The sequence below is a fragment of the Carcharodon carcharias genome, chromosome 8, assembly GCF_017639515.1.
Source record: "Carcharodon carcharias isolate sCarCar2 chromosome 8, sCarCar2.pri, whole genome shotgun sequence".
NCBI classification, from domain to species: Eukaryota; Metazoa; Chordata; class Chondrichthyes; order Lamniformes; family Lamnidae; genus Carcharodon; species Carcharodon carcharias.
In genome coordinates, this window is record NC_054474.1 from 125,693,714 (window position 1) to 125,717,583 (window position 23,870).

The 23,870-nt window shown below is 44.6% G+C and overlaps 1 protein-coding gene across 2 annotated transcripts; it reads left to right on the forward strand.

Moving 5' to 3' along the window:
* Positions 1-2,579: 2,579 nt before the first annotated feature.
* On the forward strand, positions 2,580-23,792 carry ccn1l1 (cellular communication network factor 1, like 1). 2 transcript variants are annotated; one of them, XM_041193511.1, is made up of 5 exons: positions 2,580-3,008; positions 15,156-15,369; positions 16,561-16,926; positions 19,121-19,320; positions 21,642-23,792. In XM_041193511.1, the coding sequence occupies exons 1-5, from the start codon at positions 2,961-2,963 to the stop codon at positions 21,942-21,944; spliced, it is 1,131 nt and encodes a 376-aa protein (XP_041049445.1). In that variant the 5' UTR covers positions 2,580-2,960; the 3' UTR covers positions 21,945-23,792. The 2 variants fall into 2 exon arrangements, with proteins under 2 accessions (XP_041049445.1, XP_041049446.1); XM_041193512.1 differs by lacking the exon at positions 2,580-3,008 and adding an exon at positions 12,786-13,132.
* Positions 23,793-23,870: the final 78 nt, after the last annotated feature.

Consider the following 23,870-nt stretch of genomic DNA (forward strand, 5'->3'; position numbering starts at 1 on the left):
GGAAGCATGCGTGGAAGGAAGCTTGAATGCACATGGTGTTCCAAGGGAGAGGAATATCGAAAGGAGAGTTAGAAACCCTGAAGGTGGACCTTTGTGGAAGGTGTCTGAGAGAAAGCGTCATTTGGGCAGATTCCAAAGTGAGTTCTTTGAGAGTGGAGATTGGAAACCCTTGTGTGAAAGACAGAATTGAGACTGTTTGCCTCATGGTGTAACAAGTGTCTAGGGGGAGTTGAGGAGAGATGCATAGCATCTGCTTGGGGTGACATCTGTTACTTAGTTTCAGAGTGTAGTGTGTCTGACCACAGGTCGCCTATTGGTTTACTTACTGTGAACATTTGAGTATAAGATAGCTTTTGTATCTTGTGTTGTCTTTACAAATCTGTATATACTGTAAAGGTACAGGTGTGGGTGAAGGACTATTGTCATATTGTTCAACTTTTCTTGTTTAATAAGTCTTTTACACTTTTGTTTAAAGTTCATCAGCTGACTCCTGTGACTCTGTTCAGTAGCCGCTCTCCAAGTATCTAAACAAAAAATAAAAGTTAGGATCTATCAAGCCAGGTTCCACCCTGGGATCTGGTTTGTACAGTAGTAGCATCGGCTGGGATCATAACAGGTATATCAGAGTGTTACAGTGAGATCGTGGGATTTATTGGCATGCTACAGTGAAGGTGTGAGGTATATAGCATGTTACAGTGAGGGGTGTATGGTATATCAGAGTGTTGCAGAGAGGGGTGTGTGGTATATCAGAGTGTTCCAGTGATGATGTGGGGTATATCAAAGCATTACAGTGAGGGATGTGGGATATACTATAGTGTTACAGTGAGAGGTGTGGGGTATATCAGTGTTATAGTGAGGGGTGTGGGGTATATCAGGGTGTTATAGTGAGGGATGTGGGGTATATCAGAATATTACAGTAAGGGGTATGAGGTATATCAGAATGTTACTGTGAGGGGTGTAGGGTATATCAGAATGTTACAGTGAGGGGTGTGGGGTATATCAGTGGTATATCCTAGACCCCTCATTTTACCACTGATTTTTATATATATATATACCCTTGTGTGAAAGACAAAATTGAGAGCAGTTGCTTCACGGTGTGACAAGTGTCTAGGGGGAGTTGAGGAGAGATCCATAGCATCTGTTTGGGCTGTGGGATATATCAGTAGTATATCTTACACCCCTCACTTTAACACTGCTATATCCCACACCCCTCACTGTAGTATTATAATATACCCCATGCCCCTCACTGCAACACCCTGGTACATCTTATACCCTTCAGAGTGTTACAGTGAGGGCTGTGGAATATGAGTTACCAGTGAGAGTTGTGGGGTATATCAGAGTGTTACAGTGAGGGCACAGCATATTTCAGAGTTTTATAGTGAGCATCTTCAGCTTGAATCTGATGCAAATTATCACACATTGGCAAAATCCTCCATTCTGTCCAAGCATGGGGTATATAGTAAATGGTAATGAAAGGCAACAGCAAAAATAGTAAGAAAATTAATATTGAATAAACTCCCAAAATAAAAGCGTCAGTGCAGCCTGAATACAAAGTTGCTGCATGGCCTTATTCTGGGCTGGAGCCATGTGGAAAGAGCGCCACCCAGCAGCAGGCTTTGGCATGCCAGATACCTGGGAATGAGCCGCCCAGAGAAACCTTCAGTTCAGGACCTGAGCCGCTGACTACTGTGGATGGAATGAATGGAATTTGTGTTATCTGCAAACATACACACAGTTGCTTCGGAGACGAGCAATAATCCAAATGTAAATATTGAGCGATGATACTTTGTTGTTTTCCAACTCTGAGCCCAACATGTTTACATCAGTTCCAATGGTTAGACTGGGTTTTAGGTGCAAGTTATTAATCTGTATCTCGAAAGGAAAAGGTAGCAGATAGTTAACTGTTGCATAACTCTCATCGGCAGTCCCGATACGTGCACTTTCACCTCTCATCCTGACACTTTCCCCCCAAACATCTACATTTTAAATCCATGTTTTAATATGCTCGTGTAAGGAGCATTTAATTTTAACAAAATCTTGGCTGCAGAGACTGGATAATATTAAACATCGGGCAGTATTATATCGAAAATGAGTTAAATGGATCAATTTCAGCACACGTTTCAACTTTAGCTCAGGGAGGTACAGTACAGAGATGAAAAAATTACATTTAAATCACACTGACCGGTGCTCCGTAGGAGATGAAGCACATTTAACAGAGAAATTCAAAAATTGCAAGAGTTTTCTTATAAAAAGACACATCTGATTTTTTAAGGAAGGATTATAGATGAAGGAATTTAAGTAGCAAGTTTGCTGTTAATAAGGTGTTTTTACTTAAAGTTAAATACTTAGGATTATTTGGGAAACTGGCGTGTTAAAGGTCCTGTTTTCTCTCTCTCCTTGATGATGTTTTTTAATCGCTCTATTTCCTTTTTCTTGGCTGGGTTTCCACGGCGGAAGGTGTTTGGCTCTGGCGCCGGGCATCTGCGCTGCGAGAGCGGCCAAGCGGTGACGCGGAGCCGTGGGAGGGAAGAGAGAGGAGGGGAGGGGATGAGAGCAGCATCTCTGGCTTATAAAAACAAGCGTGAGCTCCCGGGTTGAATGAACTGCGACCAGCGGTGTTGGGAGCTTGACACCGGCTAGAAAGACAAGAACATCAGTGAGAACAGCACTTTGAAAAAGATATTTAGAAGGACCGAAACAGTCAGTGCAGATCTCGACTGGTGCGCACGGTAAATCCTAAACAGCAGGAAAAGTTTATTTTCCTTTCCATTAATTTTTCCTTTAGGAACAAAGTGGAGCTCACGCTGCTGAAATTCACCTGAAAGTAACCCGACCACCTGAAACTGGGTGACACGTTTTGACGGCTTTTCTTTTGCACAAGGAGCTTTTGTTTTTTTTTTAAGTAATTAGAAAACAGGGAAGGATCTTTATTTTTTTGACAATTTGTTTTGGCAAAGAAGATGGAAGCGCTCCTGTACCTGATGATCCTGCTCTGCACTACGGCTGGGGTAAGTGTTACTTCGGTATTTTAAACTCTTCGCTACAGATTTTACAAAGTCTTTGTGTCTGCCTGTGTATATAGTTTTCATCCTGTTTTCAATGCTTCTGATTATCACTCAATGTCCAGGTCCTGTGATCAGCGTGTGGGGCAAGAAAGGCTGCTAAATTTATCCAGCCTGCCAGCTGATTTTAAACCACCTTTGCGATATTTTTGCAGGTTATGTGTTAAAACAATCTGCCTCCCAGGTTTCCCTCAAACCCTGGTAAATTTGTTATTTCAAGTTTGGAATTATTACAAAGTGAAGAATTTGTCTAAAGTAAACTTCTGATTTACAGTTTTAATCTGGGAACGGGATGGGAGGAGTCTTTATACAGATTTCAGCCTTGACTCAGTGGGTACTCCTCCTGCCTCTGAGACAGAAGGTTTTGGGTTTAAATCCCACTCCAGCCAGACATGGGCAGATTATCTAGACTAACCTGACCCTCCAACGCAGTGCTGAAGAAGTGCTGCACTGGCAGAGGTGCTGTCTTTTGGATCAGACATGAAACAATGGTCTCATCTGCCCTGTCAGGTGGATGTAAAAGATCCCACAGTGCTATTTCCAATAAAAGTTCCTCCAAGTGTCCTGGCCCTCAACCAACATCACAAAAACAGATTATTTGGTGGTTATCTCATTGCTGTTTCTGGGAGCTTGCTGTGCTCAAATTATCTGCCACATTTTCTACATTAAACAGTGACTACGCTCCAAATTACTTCATTGCCTGTTAAGTGTTGTGCAATGTCCTGGGGTTATGAAAGACACTATATAAATACAAGTTTTATTTTTATCAGGAAGTGTAAAAAGTCAGATTTTTGTCAATGGGGCATTGTCTTTTGTAACCTTTGCACTTTCTGTCACACGTTTCACTGGGATTCATCTCATCTTGTGAGCTTGGCAAAGAACTAAAAATCAGTATCCTATTGATGAAAATTCCCTAATTCTCCCCCCCCACCCCCCAAAAAAGATTAACATAGCACATTGCTCCTGGTGGTTTCATCAGATTAGTTCTGTTTCCCACTTTAACTAGGAGAGCTGGATGCTACAGACTGTAGCAGATGGCTCTGTCCTGATTTGCTTAGCTACAGAACTGGGATCACTCTGAGTGTGAGGCGAGTGGGGGAAGGTTTGTTAGGCACCAGACTCCCTGCCTTCGCACTACACTTTCCAGATGGTAAAGTGAAGACCAGCATTTGTATGACGCCTTTGACAACCTTGGGGGATCATGGAGCTTTACAGCCTACTTATTGAAGTGTAATGTGAGAAATGCAACAGGCAGCTCCTATAAACAGCAATTTTATCATGACCTGTATTGGTGATGTCGGTTGAAGGATAAATATTGGCTAGGACACCAGAGAGCGATCCCTCAGTTAGTGCCAAGTATCAGCCTGGATTTTGCACTCAAGTTCCTGGACTTGGTGCAGAATGCTACTCACAGAGCCACAGCTAACATTCAAAAAGGCTGCTGAAAACCAGGTTCGAACAAGGGACCTTTAAATGAGTCATGTGAAACTGGAAAACAGCCAGCATGAGTTTTCTCCTCCCTACCTCCCGCCAGCTTGGCCAATCGGAATTCCTGGCACCGCCCCCTACATTAAGTGACATCTCCTCCCAAAGGGAATTGCAACAATGCATCATCTGAAAAGCCTGGGAACAAACCTTTAGCTCAGCGTTCCCACTCCAAGGCAGGAGGCACGAAGCTCGAGCCCCATTCCAGATACTCCTGGTAAGTAGACTCCAGCTCAGTTAACTCCAGCACTGAATTCTGGATTGACATTTGCAGGGATTCCCATGCCTCGTGCGTGTGGGTAACCCCCTCCCCCAACTCCCAGCCACTACATGGGCAGTGAGGCGTTGGATTAGCCACCCAATTAACAGCAACAAGTTGCATCTGTGTAGCAGTTTTCATGTAGTAAAACATCTTAAGGTGCTTCACCTTAATAGCCAAGTGGTTATGGTACTGGGCTTGTAACCCCAAGATCAAGAGTTCAAATCTCACAATGGCAAACTATGAAACAATATAACTTCATCTGAAACGGATGGAAATGTGTTTGTACTTGAAAGAGTTACATTTTGCTTGGCCTGAATAGCCAAGTGGTTATGGTACTGGGCTTGTAACCCCAAGATCAAGAGTTCAAATCTCACAATGGCAAACTATGAAACAATGTAACTTCATCTGAAACAGATGGAAACAGGTTTACTCAAAAGAGTATCAAGAGATCAAATCTCACAATGGCAAACTATGAAACAATGTAACTTCATCTGAAACAGATGGAAACAGGTTTACTCAAAAAGAGTATCAAGAGTTCAAATCTCACAATAGCAAACTATGAAACAATGTAACTTCATCTGAATAGGAACAGATGGAAACGGGTTTGTACTCGAAAGAGTTACAAATTCTTGAATACATTGCTGCTGCTCAATTGTTATAGCCAAGTGGTTATGGTACTGGGCTTGTAACCCCAAGATCAAGAGTTCAAATCTCACAATGGCAAACTATGAAACAATGTAACTTCATCTGAAACAGATGGAAACGGGTTTGTACTCGAAAGAGTTACATCTATTTAAAAGATTTAAAAGATTATCAAGAGTTCAAATCTCACAATGGCAAACTATGAAACAATGTAACTTCACCTGAATAGGAACAGATGGAAACGTGTTTGTACTCGAAAGAGTTACATCTTCCGAGTCGAGTTCTGGTCATAAACCAGCTGATCGCCGCCATGTTGTGGTATCGACTGGTCACTTTGACCCCTCCCCCGGACTTTGTCACAAGAATCCAGAAATTGTTAGTCGACTTCTTCTGGGACAAAAGATTGCACTGGGTCGCTGCTGAGGTTCTGAGTCTCCCACTTAGGGAGGGTGGTCAGGCGTTAGTGTGCCTACGCACACAGGTGGCGACTTTCCACCTTCAGACCCTGCAGCGATACCTCTACGTCAAGCCTCCTCCTAGATGGTGTGCCCTGATGACGTATTTCTTCCGTCAGGTGCACGGCCTGAATTATGACGTGCAGATCCTGTTTATAGAACAGCTGGGCCTCGGTGGCTCCTTGCAGGCGTTGCCCGTCTTTTACCAGGACCTGATCAAAGTCTGGAAAGTGGTCGCCTCGCGACGCAGCTCTCCCCCGTCAGGAGTCGTGCCTATCGTCAGAGAGCCGCTGCTCAGGAATCCGCCCCTCCGTCCTTTTCAGTGGTTGGCGGAGAGGAGGGCTGTGGCCGCAGGGGTGACCAGGATCGGGGACGTGCTGGGTGGCGGAGGACTGGGCTGGATGCACCCGCAGGAGTTGGCGCGACGCGCATCTGTGAGTGTCCAGGTCGCAGCCGATGCCATCCAAGACCTGAGAACGGTCGTGCTGGGACCCGACGTTATTTTGGGTCTTGAGGTGGCCCAGGTGCGCGGTGGTCTTCCGTCTGAGCGTTCCCCTGTTCGGACGGAATTCCACATTGGCCCCAAGCCCCGAACCCTCCCTCGGGTGCTGGTGCCCCGCAATATGAGCCGCCTCGGGGACATGCCCTCTGTGCCTTTTGGCACGGCAAAGAGGGGCTTTTTGTACGGACTGCTGCTGCACACCTTCCATTTTCTCGCCCTTGTCCGTCGACCGGACACGCCCTGGCGTGCCTTGTTGCCGTCTGGCGGCGGAGGCCCCCGATGGGAGGCCCTCTACGGAGGTGTCCTCCCCCTTTCTATCGGGGACCTGGGTTGGAGGGTGTTGCATGCAGCAGTCCCTTATAATAAGAGGATGCATAGGTTCACGGACTCTCAGGACACGTGCCCTATTTGCGGTCTTGTGGAGTCCGTGGACCATGTATACATAGGGTGTTGTAGACTGCACTCCCTTTTTAGTTATTTGAAAAACCTTTTATTGATGTTTTGTTTGCACCAGCCCCACGCTCCTGATCTATGGGCACCCGGTGCGGAAGGGGGTCGGGAAGGAGGAGGACCTCCTCGTGAACCTGCTCCTGGGCCTGGCCAAGTTGGCCATTAACAGGTCCAGGCAGCGGGCGATCGACGGGGGAGTCCCGCCCGATTGTTTGTCCCTCTTCCGTGGCTACGTTCGCTGCCAGATGTCCCTGGAGAAGGAGCACGCGGTGTCTGCTGGCACTCTCGAGGCCTTCCGTGCTCAGTGGGCACCGCGGGGACTGGGGTGTTTTGTTGACCCCTTTAATCACATTTTGATTTAAAGTTTGTAAGTTTCCTTTAAACTTTGTTCTTGGTTTTACAGCTGACCTGAATTAGGGGCTGTGCCTGATTTATCCCAATTTTGTTGATTTGGTTTTCATTTAAAAGATTATCAAGAGTTCAAATCTCACAATGGCAAACTATGAAACAATGTAACTTCACCTGAATAGGAACAGATGGAAACGTGTTTGTACTCGAAAGAGTTACATCTTCCGGGGTCGAGTTCTGGTCATAAACCAGCTGATCGCCGCCATGTTGTGGTATCGACTGGTCACTTCGACCCCTCCCCCGGACTTTGTCACAAGAATCCAGAAATTGTTAGTCGACTTCTTCTGGGACAAAGATTGCACTGGGTCGCTGCTGAGGTTCTGAGTCTCCCACTTAGGGAGGGTGGTCAGGCGTTAGTGTGCCTACGCACACAGGTGGCGACTTTCCACCTTCAGACCCTGCAGCGATACCTCTACGTCGAGCCTCCTCCTAGATGGTGTGCCCTGACGACGTATTTCTTCCGTCAGGTGCACGGCCTGAATTATGACGTGCAGCTCCTGTTTATAGAACAGATGGGCCTCGGTGGCTCCTTGCAGGCGTTGCTCGTCTTTTACCAGGACCTGATCAAAGTCTGGAAAGTGGTCGCCTCGCGACGCAGCTCTCCCCCGTCAGGAGTAGTGGCTCTCGTCAGAGAGCCGCTGCTCAGGAATCCGCCCCTCTGTCCTTTTCAGTGGTTGGCGGAGAGGAGGGCTGTGGCCGCAGGGGTGACCAGGATCGGGGACGTGCTGGGAGGCGGAGGACTGGGCTGGATGCTCCCGCAGGAGTTGGCGCGTCTGTGAGTGTCCAGGTCACAGCCGATGCTATCCAAGACCTGAGAACGGTCGTGCTCGGACCCGACGTTATTTTGGGTCTTGAGGTGGCCCAGGTGCACGGTGGTCTTCCGTCTGAACGTTCCCCTGTTCGGACAGAATTCCACATTGGCCCCAAGCCCCGAACCCTCCCTCGGGTGCTGGCGCCTCGGGGACATGCCCTCTGTGCCTTTTGGCACGACAAAGAGGAGCTTTTTGTATGGACTGCTGCTGTACACCTTCCATTTTCTCGCCCTTGCCCGCCGCCCGGACACGCCCTGGCGTGCCTTGTTGCCGTCCGGCGGCGGAGGCCCCCGATGGGAGGCCCTCTACGGAGGTGTCCTTCCCCTTTCTATCGGGGACCTGGGTTGGAGGGTGTTGCATGCAGCAGTCCCGTATAATAAGAGGATGCATAGGTTCACGGACTCTCAGGACACGTGCCCTATTTGCAGTCTTGTGGAGTCCGTGGACCATGCATATATAGGGTGTTGTAGGCTGCACTCCCTTTTTAGTTATTTGATAAACCTTTTATTGATGTTTTGTTTGCACTTCAGCCCTACGCTCCTGATCTATGGGCACCCGGTGCGGAAGGGGGTCGGAAAGGAGGAGGACCTCCTCGTGAACCTGCTCCTGGGCCTGGCCAAGTTGGCCATTAACAGGTCCAGGCAGCGGGCGATCGACAGGGGAGTCCCGCCCGATTGTTTGTCCCTCTTCCGCGGCTACGTTCGCTGCCGGAAGTCCCTGGAGAGGGAGCACGCGGTGTCTGCTGACACGCTCGAGGCCTTCTGTGCTCGGTGGGCACCGCGGGGACTGGGGTGTTTTGTTGACCCCTTTAATCACATTTTGATTTAAAGTTTGTAAGGTTCCTTTAAATTTTGTCCTTGGTTTTACAGCTGACCTGAATTAGGGGCTGTGCCTGATTTATCCCAATTTTGTTGATTTAATTGGTTTCATTTAAAAAGATTATCAAGAGTTCAAATCTCACAATGGCAAACTATGAAAAACAATGTAACTTCATCTGAATAGGAACAGATGGAAACGTGTTTGTTCTCGAAAGAGTTACTGGCATTTAAGAGAGTGTTAATAAACAAAATTTGACAGCGTGTCACATACGGTGATATTAGGACAGCTGACCAAAAATTGGGCCAAAGCTTTAGGTTTTAAGCAGCGACCTAAAGGAGGAGAGAGAGGAGGAGAGGTTCAGGTAGGGAATTCCAGCGCTTAGAGCCCAAGCAGCTGAAGCAAATGGTGGAGCAATTAAAATCACAGTTCCTTTCAGCCATAGCACATCGAGAGGCTAGAAACTGTGCAGAATCCCTCGGGTATCTGCTCAACAAGGAACGTATATTATAAATATCAAGAATATTGAAATTGTATTGTGGCACTTCAGAGAGAAACATATTGTACAGAGACTAATTGAATTCTATTGCACTTTCTGTAATCTTCAATTTGAAGCAGTTTGCCCTCAGGCTGTATGCTTGACATGAAATGTATATTGTAAATATCAAGAGTATTACAATTGTATTGAGGCATATGAGTGGAACATGGCTGCATGGAGACTAGTTGAATTTTATTGCATTTTCTGTAATTTAAGTCAATGTTTTGCAATGTACTTTCAGAAATTTTATAAACTATATTTTTAGGGGGAAAAAAATCAGAGTTAAGACATTGGAGGAGCAGCATTTCATCGCAGCTGTTAATCAGCTTATGAATCCCTCCATTACTTCACACTGTTTTTCAAGGGGAGGAATGGAAAATGAGGGAAAATAAACTACGCCTCCAGGTCTAAATTCCTAACATAATGGGAGACCCTGTCATTGATGTGCACAGAGGATACCAAGCTGACTGACTGAATGGTACAGTTTAGAAGCCTGACTATGGGCCTCATACTGCTCCTTAATAACCACAAACTGAATGATTGATAGAGGCTACTTTTGGAAAACTTCACACCCAGCTCAAATTGCAGAAGGTGAGGGGGGTTGGCAGGGAGCAGAGTGGGCAGAGACAACTCTTAAAGCGACCACACCTTGATGCCAGCCTTGAAAACAACACAAGGAAACTAATGTTATTAACCCCATGATTCCTTGGATGCAATTGTTAGTTTTTTTTTCTTAAAAGGTGCATTGCTGTCCTTAGTGTGCCCGGAGCTTCCACCTGTGTTAAGTAAATGTGTAATTTGCCTCAGGTTGTTTGCTGTGTTCTGGGAACACCCTAGAGTTATTTGCCTGCAGCATCTATGAGAATTACAGCCAGTAACTCAGGGTTAACTGTCCCTCATTGATGTTGCCCTCACATCACGTTGTACTCTTGCTCTGAACAGTTAAGTGTGCCAATTCTACAATGCAGGCTGTAGTGACCCAGTTAAGTATCTTTATCATCTCAAAACATCCCTGATTTTGCAGTCTCAGCCTGACTGGCATGTAATTAAGAACACAAAACATCCTTGTCTTATCAGGAGATGCCAATCCAGGTTACAAATAGGAGTCACACCTGGATCAGGAATTGTGTAAATGGTGGAATTAGCACCTGAGTTCAGAGTATTGAGTTTTCACACGGAGGTGGAGTACGTAACTATTTATGTTTTTCTAGCATTCTTTCACAACCTCAGGATATCCCACAGCCAATACTTTTAAAGTGTAGCCATTGTTACAGGGAACACAAGATCCTGCAGTCAGCAACAAGATAAAAACTAGATAATCTGTGTTTAGTGGTAAGAGGGTTGGAATAAACATCCTTCTGAGAGGGCAGGTGGGGCCTTTATTTTACATCCAATCCAAAAGGCAGCACCTTCCACAGTGCAACATCCCCTCAGTATTGCACTGGAGTGTCAGCTTACATTATGGGTTTAGGTATCTAGAGTGACTCAAAGATGAGAGTGCTACCACTGACCTACGACTGACATCTAAGGGTGCCTGTGTTTTTCATCACTTCTCCCTGGCTGCCAAATGTAAGGGGTAGCAGAATGTTATGGTGGGTGATGGGAAATCATGATACCAGGTGCATGCACACTGGCCTTGATGTCACAGAAGGCCCATGTTTGCACTTCCCCCTTTTGGCTCTGGTTTTACAAGGAGAACAGGGGAATGGCTTAAAGATAGACTCAGGAGAGGCACTACCTTAAGCCTCTCTTGAGACCAGGCCTCTGGCTGGAAAAGGGGGCTGACTGGGACGCTTTGGTTCCCAGTGGGCACTGCAAGGGAATAATGTGGGAGATTTTGCCATCTGTCAGAGCAAGGAGACAACATTCAACCTGATACTCCAGGTCAGACTGAAGCTCCAGTCCTAGAGATGAAAGGTCAATGTATCAGCTGACTACATCAAGCTCACCTGTCACAATTAACCCCCCCTTGACTAATCATTCTTCCCCAGGTTACTTGCTTGACTCTGGGGTGGGTTAGATTAAAATAAAGTACAAATTAAATTGAAATTTAACAAATAGAAATAGAGTTAAAAGGAAATTGATTAGAGAGTAAGGTGGGTTGTAGGTGACATTGCAAGCAAAATTTAAATATTTATTAAAAACACTGAAATTTTAGTTTATTCTTGTGGATAACAAGTGACCCTAGTGATGGATCTATACCTATGATTTTAATGTATTCCTTTAGTACCATAACATTGATGTTTACTTCAGTATCAGTCTGTGAACTGAAGTTCAAAAATGAAGTTGCTAGTTATTTGCCTGGACCTGTCAGGGTTAAAAGCCTGTAGGCAAATTCACAACAGAAAATTCTTGAAGTGTAATTGCAAATCATAGTAACGAAGTGCCCTGGAGATCATTGAGTTTGGCACGAGTGCATGATCTATTTCTGTGCTGTGCTGAGTCATGTCTCTGAATGGACAGTCCCATACAAACAACGTCAGGACCAACTGGGGGTTGAGGGGCTGGGCAGGGACATGATCTGACAGATCAGTATCTCACTGCTTCCCCTCTCCCTGTGTAATAACATTTCCTGGTGCAGACGTAAACTCCACAGCGAAACCAATCTCAGACACAGGAGAGATGTTTAGACAGTCCCCTCAGGCAGGCGTCAAAGATCTCACAGCAAAAGAGGGAGTTCCCCTGGTGACCTGATTAATATTTATCACTTCACCACCATAATAAAAATACCACTTAATCTCTAAATAAAAACAGATTATCGGGTAATTCACTAGGATTACCAACTCAGAGGAAAACTATTCCAAGAGGTTTTATTTTGCTCCTGGCCCCCACGATGATGTCATCGGTTGACCTTTGACCTGTGGTTTCCAAATCCGTGCACAATAAAGCCATCATTTTTTATTTTAGTGTGAGACTCTGAGTCAAGTCTCTTGGGGGAAAGCTTTGGCCTTTTTAATCAATGCAACGAAGCAGGAAGCAGCGCTGCCTCTTTCAACCAGCCGCTGGGGAGCCGCTAAAGACTGGGCTGGACCTGGGGAGGGCAGGGGGGCGAATTTTCCAGGCAAGGCAGGGGGGCAGTTGACAGTTCAGACGGTTAACCCTTAATCCCTCGTTCCTTTACCTCCCGGCTGGGCTCGCTCCTTCGCTCTCTAACTACTCCCTGTCTCGATTTGAGTCGGCTTCACTCGACGCTCCCTCGCTCGTTCACAGGCCCAGCGCCGGCCACCGGCGGGAAAAACAAACAAACTGGATGGAGGGGCGGGGGGGGGGGGGGGGGGTGGGTGGTGCAGCGAGCATGCGCTATAGACATGCGCGTGCGTCCGCGACAGAAACATGCGTCACCGCGCTGCGCCTGCGCGGAAAGGCCGCCTGCGAACGGCGTAGTCCATCAACGGTTCCGTTCAACCGACTCTGTAGTTGCTGGAATGCGATTAATGGAATCCTCCGGTTTTAAAATCCCCACCCCGAGTTGCTCTTTAATAGCCGCGGGGAGATTGAGGGCGAATCTGGTAATCCGGCAGTCTCCCGGCCATTCTGGGAGTGTTGGCAACTTTACATTTATTTCCACTGGTGCCGGTGGAATCTTACAGCAGGATGGGATATTCTCCATCTCACAGACAGGAGCTCTGTTTAACGTCTCAGCAGAAAGACAGCACAAGAATGAAGCGCTGGACTGTGGAGGGACAACAATACCAACTCTGTATGTAATAAGGCATCACAGTGAACCCTCGTGGGTGGTTGCTGAGATGTTACTACCTATCTTTTCAATGTTTCTGAAAAAAGACACGTCTGAGCTTTTCGTCTTGCACTCATCAGGACTTTCGCAAGTATAAGGAGGAAAACAAAAATGTATACTCTATGTGAAGAGAGCGCTGATTGGTTGGTCAGTGGTGTTACCATGGAGAATGCACCAATGATGGTGACTGATAGTAAACTGCCACGCATTGTTTGAAAATTAAACCAGGCAGCTTGACCCTGATTGGTCAAGGCATTCCCTGAGGAACAAGTCAGTGAATGGCTGTCACTTAATTTGTTTAGCTAAAACAGATGCAATGTACGTACATGTTCTTTCTGTCTGTAAAGAACAGGGCCCTGTGTATTAATATATGTAGCTTCCAGCGCATGCAAATGCACCACAGTACAAACCTGATTGACAATCTTAAATTGGTTGTCAGCGTAATTCTTAGAACACTGAGGATTATTTAGCAAATGTTGTACAATCGTGGAATAACATCTAATGTTGCACGCTCTTTTCAGTTTTGCAAGCATGGGCTGGTTGGGTACAGCTTGTACCCTGACCATTACAAACAGTAGCTGGGACGTGCTGTTTGATACGGTCTGCCAGATCAGCAATGATCTTATTGAATGGTGGAACAGGCTCAAGGGGCCGAATGGTCTACTTCTGTTCCTATTTCTTATGTTTCTGTGTTTCAGCTAAACAAATTAAGTGACAGCCATTCGCTGACTCATCCGTCAGGGCAATGCCTTGACCAACCAGGGTCAAACTACCTGGTTTAAATTCCAAATAAGGCTTGGCAGTTAACTATCAGTCACCATAACTGGTGCATTCTCCATGGCAATGCCATTTGCCAACCAAACAGCACTCTCTTCACATACAGTAAAAATTGTTTTCCCCTTATATTGGTACTCTTGTGAGTGTCCTGATGAGTGCAAGACAAAAAGCTCAGACATGTCTCTTTTTTTCAACAATACTCCAAGTTCTGTACTGCCAAATGACAATATCTTTTTAATCATAGCTCCGTGTAAGATACTCCCCCAACAGCTAGCTGAATTGGAGCCTTTATCTCCCATCACTGCCCACCCATCCCTTCATTTGCCAACCCATCTGGCTTGCAGGGGGGGGAGGGTGGTGGTGTTCTTTTGTGGAAAAGAACTATAAATAGATTTCCAATCTTCACTTTGGTGTAAGGAAACCGCCTTTATCTTATAGTGGGAACACTTTTGGCACCCCACACTGTCTAGTGACTGTGTAATGTGTATGAGGCCGCAATGGTGGTGAATACTCTTATTTTCGCACCTTTAATTCCTCTCAGTAAAACTGGCTTCTTCAATAATGGTGTACGAAAGAATTTCAAATGTGTTACCATGTTGCATTCTGATGCATTAACTCCAATCAATAAAACATGTCCAAAGAATGCTTCCTTAAGAACAGGAACAACATTTTGAAGACATTGCACACTGCACACAAGCGTGCACATATGTCAGAGCATCACTGTTGGACAGAATCATTGGACTATCAGGTGCTGAGGATGGTTTACATGCAGTACAATGTGCCCAATGACTCCATACCATCTCCTCTAGATGCACATTACTCTAAGTTAAGATCATTTTACATTCTATTTTATATATAGATACGTTACTCTATATTACACACATATGTTGCTCAGTATAATATCAATTTTATAATATATCGATACATAAGTAATATAAATTGTCTTATTGCACACTATTTACTATTTCCAATATTAATCTGTAACTCATTAGGGGTGTCTTTTATTGTATAGGGTAGATTGTATCTGTCCTTGACCCTGTAGGAATAGTAATGTGTTTAATGTCAGGGCTTGGTTTACCCATATTTCTGATCTAATCATACTCTGCTACTCATCTATGTCTGTTACCTTCCAATGTGATTGGCCATAATCACCAGAACAGGAGCTGAGTGCCCGCAGGGAGTTAATTGATGTTTATCTTGCCCAACCCAGGTGGAGATTGGCTGTGGACCAGAGTGCCATTGCCCTGATGCCCCTCCGAGTTGTGCCCCGGGCAATAGCTTGATAGTGGATGGCTGCAACTGTTGTAAGGTCTGTGCTCGGCAATTCAACCAGGATTGCAGCATCATGGAACCCTGTGACTACATCAAGGGACTCGAGTGTAGCTTCGGCTCCAGTGACACTGCCACACGGGGTATCTGCCGAGGTACGTCAAGCATTTAACGGTATAAAAATAGCCAGGAAGCTGAGCAGGAGAAGCCATCTTGTTTTTCAGGGTGATGGGATTAATGAGTGGCCTCAGTCTGATGTCCCAAGCAAAAGTGATAGTCAGCAACCTGTGGTTAGAAGTAACCTGTCGTAATCCCAGTATTAGTGACCTCTGGTAGCCTTTGTGGGTATTAGTAATCAGTAGTAACCCTCATTGCAATCCTCCTGGTTACTAATGATCCATAGTAATCCTCATGGTTATTAGTAAACTGGTAACTCTTTTGGCAATCAGTACGCTAGATTAACCTGTAATAACTTTTATGATTATTAGTAATCTGTAATAACTTGTTATTAATAACCTATAGTAAAGATCATGGTTTTTAGTCATCAGTAGTCTCATGGTTTTTAATAATCCGTAATAACCCTTGTGCTTATTACTAAATTATAGTAACCCAGAATAACCCTCATGGTTATTGGTAATGTGTAGTAACCGTCATGGTCATAAGTCATCAGTAGAAACATTCCCAATTATTAGAATCGCAAGTAACCCTCCCAGTTATCAGTAATCAGTCACAATCTTTGTGATTATTTATAACCGTCAGAACCCTAGTTCACTTCCTGGGGCCCATTTACACAACAGTACTGAAAGATGGTACAGAATCACTGGGACAGGATGTCACCACACTACAGTAATGTACAGCACGGACAGAGACCATTCAGCCCAGCACGTCTGTGCCGACTCTTTGCTAAACTAATCCCACTGTTCTGCACACTCTGCCGATAACCCAGTATCACCCAGTACTCCTAATGTTTATCCGCCCCTAGCATCATGCAAAGCCCTAAAGGGTTAAAGGGACTGAAGAGGAGAAATAAACTAGGAACTAGAAACCTAGAATTACACAGTACAGAAGAAGGCAATTCAGCCCATCGTGACTGTGCTGTCTCTTTGAAAGAGCTATCATTTAATCCCATTGCCCTGCTCTTTCCCCATAGCCCTGCAAATCTCTTTTTTTTGTGTATAGATCCAAATCCTTTCTGCAAGTTACTACTGAATCTGTGTATTTCAGGCAGCGCATTCTAAATCAAAACAACCCAATAGCTTTTCCAAACCTTTCTGAAGGTTTCTAAGCTGAAGTTTCTGTGGCTTGCTGAATATTCCACATTGTTAATTTTTATTTTGATGCTGCAGCCAAATCTGAAGGAAGGCCCTGTGAGTTCAGTGGGAATATCTACCAGAACGGAGAGAACTTTCAACCCAACTGCAAGCACCAGTGTACCTGTATCGATGGAGTGGTGGGCTGTATGCCCCTTTGTCCCCAGGAGTTCTCTCTGCCAACCATGGACTGCCCCAAGCCTCGGCTGGTCAAGATACCAGGCCAGTGCTGTGAGGAATGGGCCTGTGACACCAACCATATTGGCGAAGACTCTGGCGATAGCACCGAGGAGGCGGATGACTCGATGAGTTACGAAGAGATTGGAGACCAGCCAGATGCAGAACCGCTATCGAGCAATGAATTGACTGACCTGATAAGAGGAGGCCTTAAGATAGAGCCAGGTAGGAGAGCAGCCATTCATTCAGTTAATACCTGCAGATTTCCTCCTTTAACAGAGGAATCGGCAGCTCCCTGATTGCTGCACTTATTGGTCAGTGTAGGACTGGGCCATTCACACCAAAAATCCCCAGGTTTGAGCTTTGGGCCTGTGCTGTACTGCCTGTCTCAGCTGGGAAGAAGTGTAGTTACAATGGGTCTCACTGCCTTGGGTTAAGAAAGGGAAAATAGGCAATTATCATTCCCTCTGAAGATCACTATAAGAACATAAGAGATGGGAACAAAAGTAGGCCATCTGGCCCATTGAGTCTGCTCTGCCATTCAATATGATCATGGCTAATCTGATTGAGGCCTTAACTCTGCTTTCCTGTGTGCTCCCCATAACTCTTGACTTCCTTGTAGACAAAAACTAAGCCTTAAATATGTTCAGTGACCCAGCCTCCACTGCTCTCTGGGATAGAGAATTTCAAAAATTAACTGAGAGAAGAAATTCCTCATCTCCATCTTAAATAGGAAATCCCTAATTTTTAAACTGTGCCCTCTAGTTCTAGATGTCCCACGTGGGAAAACATCTTCTCAAGTATCTACCCTGCCAAGCTCCCTCAGAATCTTATATATTTCAATAAGATCACCTCTCATTCTTCTAAACTCCGAGTATTGGCCTAATCTGCCCAACCTTTCCTCATAAGACAATGCCTTCATCCCAGGAATCAGTCCAGTGAGTCTTCTCTATCCAGTGAGCTCTGCTAGAAAATGTGTGCACATGCGCACTCGCCTACTAGGGACAAATTTGGCTTTGACGTATTAGAGTGTAATAGCTTGCTGTCACTGATGGTCTAAGCTTGCACATGGTCATTTGAAAGAGTTACATGGAGAGTCTCTAATGGCTGTGGAACTGTATCCCAGTAACAGGGCCTTCAGGAGAGATGGGAGGAAAAATAAAATGACGCTAGCTCACCTCAGACAGTCAAGGATCGAGCCTTCAGGTGAAGCAGGATTAAGGGGTGAGGGATAATTAGAGCAGACATGAAGACATCCTTCAATCATAACATACATTCTGCCCTTATTTTTATATACCCATTATAAATCTATGTTTACAATGGAAACTCCCTATGTAAATAGTCACACTGTAAAGATATGACAAGTTTACATAGACAATTTCCATTATAAATGTAATCAAGGAATAGAGAGGGAAAAGAGGGAAGTATGTGCAGATATAAGATTTTTAATATATTCTGTAAATTTGAACTGCTTGTATCTTTGCTTATTCTACTACATATAACACACAACCATTGTATCTGAACTAAGACCACCTATTTCTACTTCAACAACATTGTCTGATTCAGCTCATACATTGCTGAAACCCTCATTATTGCCTTTGTTATCTTTTAGACTCGATTATCCCAAAGCATTCCTGGCTGGTCTTCCACATTCTACTCTCCATAAACTTGAGGTCATCCAAAACTCTGCTGCCCTTGTCCTAACTCGCACCAAGTCCTGTTCACCTATTACCGCTGTGCTTGCTGACTTACATTGACTCCCAGTTAAGCAACATTTTGATTTTAAAATTCGCATCTTTTTTTTTCAAATCCCTCCATGGTCTCATTACCCTCAGCTCTGTAATTTCCTCCAGCCTCACGACCTTCTGATATATTTGCACTCATCTAATTCTGGACTCTTGAGCATCCCTGATTTTTAACTGCTCCACCATTGATGGCTGTGTTTTCAGTTGCCTAGGCCCCAAACTCTGGAATTCCCTCCCTGAACCTCCCTGTCTCTCTACCACTCTGTCTTCTCCTTTATGATGTTCCTTAAAACCTACCTCATTGACCAAACTTTTGGTCATCTGCCCTAATATCTCCCTATATGACTCAATATCAAATTCTGTTTTATAATTCCCCTGTGAAGCAGCTTAGGAGAATTCATGTTAAAGGGTGCTACACAAATATAAGTTGTTGTATTCTATGGGGGTGAATTTTCACATGGCTTCCCGAGGTATTAGCTGTAACTTTGGCAGAGGATCCATTGAAACCCTGGATAAATGTTGCTTATTCTCTTTTTTCCGTGGATTTCTCTGGAGTGTTGGAAGGAAACCCCAGCTGAAATTTGACCCCAAGTATTCATGTTTATCTGCCTGTTACTACCCACCACTTCACGAAGGTGATCATGTTCTTGATGAGGACTTGTTTCTCTCTGCAGCCTGGAGAGCGCAGGCCCACGATCGTAACTCCAAGTCAAAGTGCCTGGTTCAGACCACTGACTGGTCCCAATGCTCCAAGACCTGCGGCATCGGCATCTCTACCAGAGTGACCAGTGACAACCCCCAGTGCAAACTGATGAAAGAGACTCGCCTCTGCCAGTTCCGTCCCTGCAATGTGACACTCAATACCAACCTCAAGGTAAGGTTTGCTCCTCATTGTGCTGCATGAACAGTTGATCACCATTTGACTGCCAAATCCCTAAACTGGGCTACAGAGGAAAGACTTGCAGTTATATAGGACCTTTCACGATGTCTCAAAGCATTTTACAGCCAATGAAGTACTTTCAGAGTGTAGTCACTGCTTTTAGTGTAGGAGGGGTTTGGACAGAGTAGATAGGGAGAAACCGTCTCCATTACTGGAAGGATGGAGAACCAGAGGGCACGGATTTAAGGCAATTGACAAAAGAAGCAATGGCACATGAGGAAGAGCTTTCTCAAACAGCGAGCGGTTTGGATCTGGAATGCACTGCCTGAGAGTGGTGAAAGCAGGTTCAATCGAGGGAATTCAAAAGATAGATTATTATCTTAAAAGGTAAAATGTGCAGGGCTACAGGGAAACAGCACAGGAGTGGCACTAGGTGAAATGCTCTTTCAAAGGGTCAGCATAGATGCAAAAGGCTGAATGGCCACCTGTGCTGTAAGCATTCTATGAAATACAGCAGCCAATTTCTGGACAGCAAGACCCCACAAACAGCAATATAATAAATTATCAGATAATCTGTTTTTAATGTTGACTGAAGGATAAATGCTGGCCAAACCAACAGGGATAGTTCCTGTGCTCTTCTTCAAAATAATGTCCTGGGATCTTTGATGTCCAAATGAGAGGACAAATATTGTGTCAGTTTAACATCTTATGTAAAGGATACCACCTTTGACAACACATCATTCACTCAGTGCTGCACTAGAACGTCAGCCTAAATTTTGTGCACATAACCTGGAGTGAGACATGAACTTGCAATAGGGTCATAGAGTTATACAGCACAGAAACAGGCCCTTTGGCCCATCGTGTCTGTGCCAGCCATCAACACCTATCTATTTTAATCCCATTTTCCAGCACTTGGCCCATAGCCCTGTATGCTATGGCATTTCAAATGCTCATCTAAATACTTCTTAAAGGTTGTGAGGGTTCCTGCCTCTACTACCCCTCAGGCAGTGTGTTCTAGATTCCAACCACCCTCTGGTAAAAAGTTTTTTTTTCCTCAAAACCCTCTAAACCTCCTGCCCCTTACCTTAAATCTATGCCCCCTGGTTATTGACACCTCTGCTAAGGGAAATGTTTCTTCCTATCTACCCTATCTATGCCCCTCATAATTTTGTATATCTCTATCAGGTCCCCCCTCAGCCTTCTCTGCTCTAAGCCTATCTAGGCTCTCTTCATAGCTGAAACGCTCCAGTTGAGAGCGAGAAATTATTGCATCTGATGGTGATGTCCAAAATAAAGGGGCATTACTGTGAATTTAGAGCTAGAATATTTAGGGGTCATATCAAAATGTACTTCACGTAAAGGGTAGCGAAAATCTGTAACATTCTCCTCCTAAAGCACAATTGAAAATTTCAAAACTGAAATAGATAAGATTTTTATTAGCCAAGGCTAGTAAGTGTTATGGAACCAAGGTAAGTAGATGGAGTTAAAATACAGATCAGCCAAGATCTAACTGAAATGCCTACTCCTGTTCCTATGTACTGATTTCAGTACACAGTAACACTAGAGTAATGTTAAATTCTGCCAGCTTGAACATCATAACCAGATTAAAACTATGACTATTTCCCTACTTAGTAAACCTTTTTCATAAATACTGATTGACTTATTTAAATAAAAACAAGAACACACCCACCCACGCTTACTTCCATTTCTCAACTTATTCTTTCACTGATTATTTTCAGTGAGCCTTTGTACTCGAAACACTGAATAATTTTGCATCAAAGGACAAAAACCAACTTGATGCTATGATGACTTCAACTTTTAGAGCTCCCTCAGTCTCCGTGCTCGATTCATCCTGAGAGATGCTCATTGCGGTCATCTGCTGTGTTACTGGAATGCTTGTTTTGACAGATGTTCTTATGAGTCAGGGTGAAAGTGTTACCAACTCAGCCACAGGCAGTTTGTGCTGTTCTAGGAATGTGGATATCGCATGGTGTGACTAATTAATTCCAGTCCTGTGAAAGTCCATGTTCCACATCCTCCAAATACATGCAAGATGAAGGGCATCGCCTTGGTCTTAACTATGTCGTTATGATGTGGTGAATGGTCAAGTCAGTTTGTTTTGTAAATGGGAAAAATGGAAAACTTCTAAATACATGTGATTGATAGGTGAGAGTCCTTTCCCCCAGTCCTGGTCCGGCATATTGATAAGATCAGGGCTATGGGGGTGGGTTGTGGGTGTTATGACTTTGTCTGTAATTTGGTTTTGGTTTTATCATAATAGGGCCCTTTCACATCTTCTCTTTCCTCATTGGCAGAAAGGCAAGAAGTGCTTGAGAATGAAGAAGGCCAAGGAGTCTGTGCGATTCACCTATGCTGGATGCACCAGTGTGCGGAGATACAAACCCCGCTGGTGCGGCTCCTGCACTGATGGGCGTTGCTGCACCCCATCGCAGACCCGCACCATCCACGTGCGCTTCCTCTGCGAGGACGGTGAGACCTTCTCCAAGAGCATGATGTGGACCAACAAGTGCCGGTGCCACTACAACTGCCCGTACCAGAATGAGATCTCCTACCCTTACTACATGCTTCACAATGATATTCACAAGTTTTCTGAGTAAGCACAGCGAAAGTGGGCTCAAGAGAAAAGAAAAACTTCTGCATTGTCAAGACTGGTGGCCATTGCTGCGCCCACTAGTCCACTTTGCTGCCTACTCATGTCTACACTGGCAACCATACCAATCCGGTTCACTGATCTATTTAACCAACCTAAAGACCATATTCATGCCATTCGCAGCATCAGCTCTAATGGCACATTTGAACTTTGAACTTAAATGCTGGCGATGGCTATATCTGTCATACCTGTTGACTTTTATTTCCAGTGGTCCACGTACAGTACACCTCTCGTAGCTCTTGGAGCTTCTCTGTAGGGGGCTGTTTGACCCATTAAGCCAACACGTTGTTGCCTTGGAAACCAACTAGCCATTAAACATGAAGGCTACATCCATTGGAAAGGGTCCAAGAAAAGTGAGATCTTCTCAATTGATTAAAAGAACGGGATATGCTGTTAAGATTTGCACCTCTGAAAATTAAGTTTAAATAAACAGGAAAAAGAACACAGCTAAATTCCACCTATCCAGCAGGTGCTGATTTTTAAGCTTCAGTTGAATAGGTTGGTTTATGACTAACATCTCTTCTAAACAGTTTTCAGGCTTGGTTTAGACCTGATCAAATTAACTATAACAAAAAACAATTCATATTGACATTTTTCCTAATCTAATTTAATCAGAGTTAATGTGATTTTATATATATATAGTTGCAGATGGATTTTTTTAATGTTATTTAAGGTCATTGGACATAGTTTCTTTCAAAAGTTGAAAATGGGATAGGGACTTAGATATTTGAATGTAAAACAAAAGGGGAGTTCTTATTTCTGAATTGTGCCAGGTTTCTGTTTCTCCTATGGTACTGTCTAAACACCTCTCAAAAATTACCTGAGAAGGTGATCATCTCCAAGGAGGCTTGAGATGCCCATCTGCAAGTGGGTCCATGATGGCTGCCTTCAAGAAGACTCAAGGAGGCTTTGAGATTGGGACATCTCAGGTAGCTTAAGATGGCTGACCTAATGGAGCCTTACTTAAAGCTTTATTTTTTAACTTTACAATTTCTTCTGAAACTGTGTCCAATGCCACTGACATTTTCTGGTAGAGACTAAGACATTCTGCCTTGGCACTTGTGATTGAGCTCATGAATAGTGCATTAGATGGAGAATCGGGATCTGACTAGTTTTCCATTAGAAAAGTGGAGTGATGTATTCTGCTATTAACAATTAGCAGAGTTAAGTGTTAATGAAGGAGAGGGCAAAGTGCAAGGCAACCAGACCCTATGCTCCAACACCTTGACCAATCTTTTTTAAAAAAAGAGATTTATATGAATATTTGGTTCTTTGATCTTTCTTTCCTATTTTTAGTTTCTTTTACCCTGCCTCATGCGACACAGCACAAGGCAAAGCAAGAAGGTCTGGCAACAATCTACTACTAGTCAAGACTGTAAACAAAGCCCCAATTTTAATCTAACCTAGGGTGGGTTCGGGCCAATTTACTCTCTGCACAATTTTCTGCTGAAATCAATGGATTCGAACAGAACACATTTCCACCAATCAGGTTAGGTTAAAATGGGGGCTCAGGCATTGGGTGGGGCTAGGAGATCTGACCACACTGATTCACAGCTTTTCCATGCCGGCCTATGTTCCAGCATTTGGCATGTGAGGAATATGCATTAATATGTGGTACACTAGCATACTGCATAATCTAATGGACTGCCCATATCTTTGACCCTCACATTATAAGCAGCTTCTATTATTTTAAGACAACTTGAGGTGGCGGTAAGTCCCACGGGGATCATTTGTCCACTAACTTTGTGGCTCTTTGTAATTTTGAGACTTTTTTTCCCCCTCAGTTTCCACCCACCCCCCCCCCCCCCACCCCGGCCGCCTTTGCCAATCTGTTGCATGAAGGCTGTTAAGAGGATTTGATAAGGTAGATCCA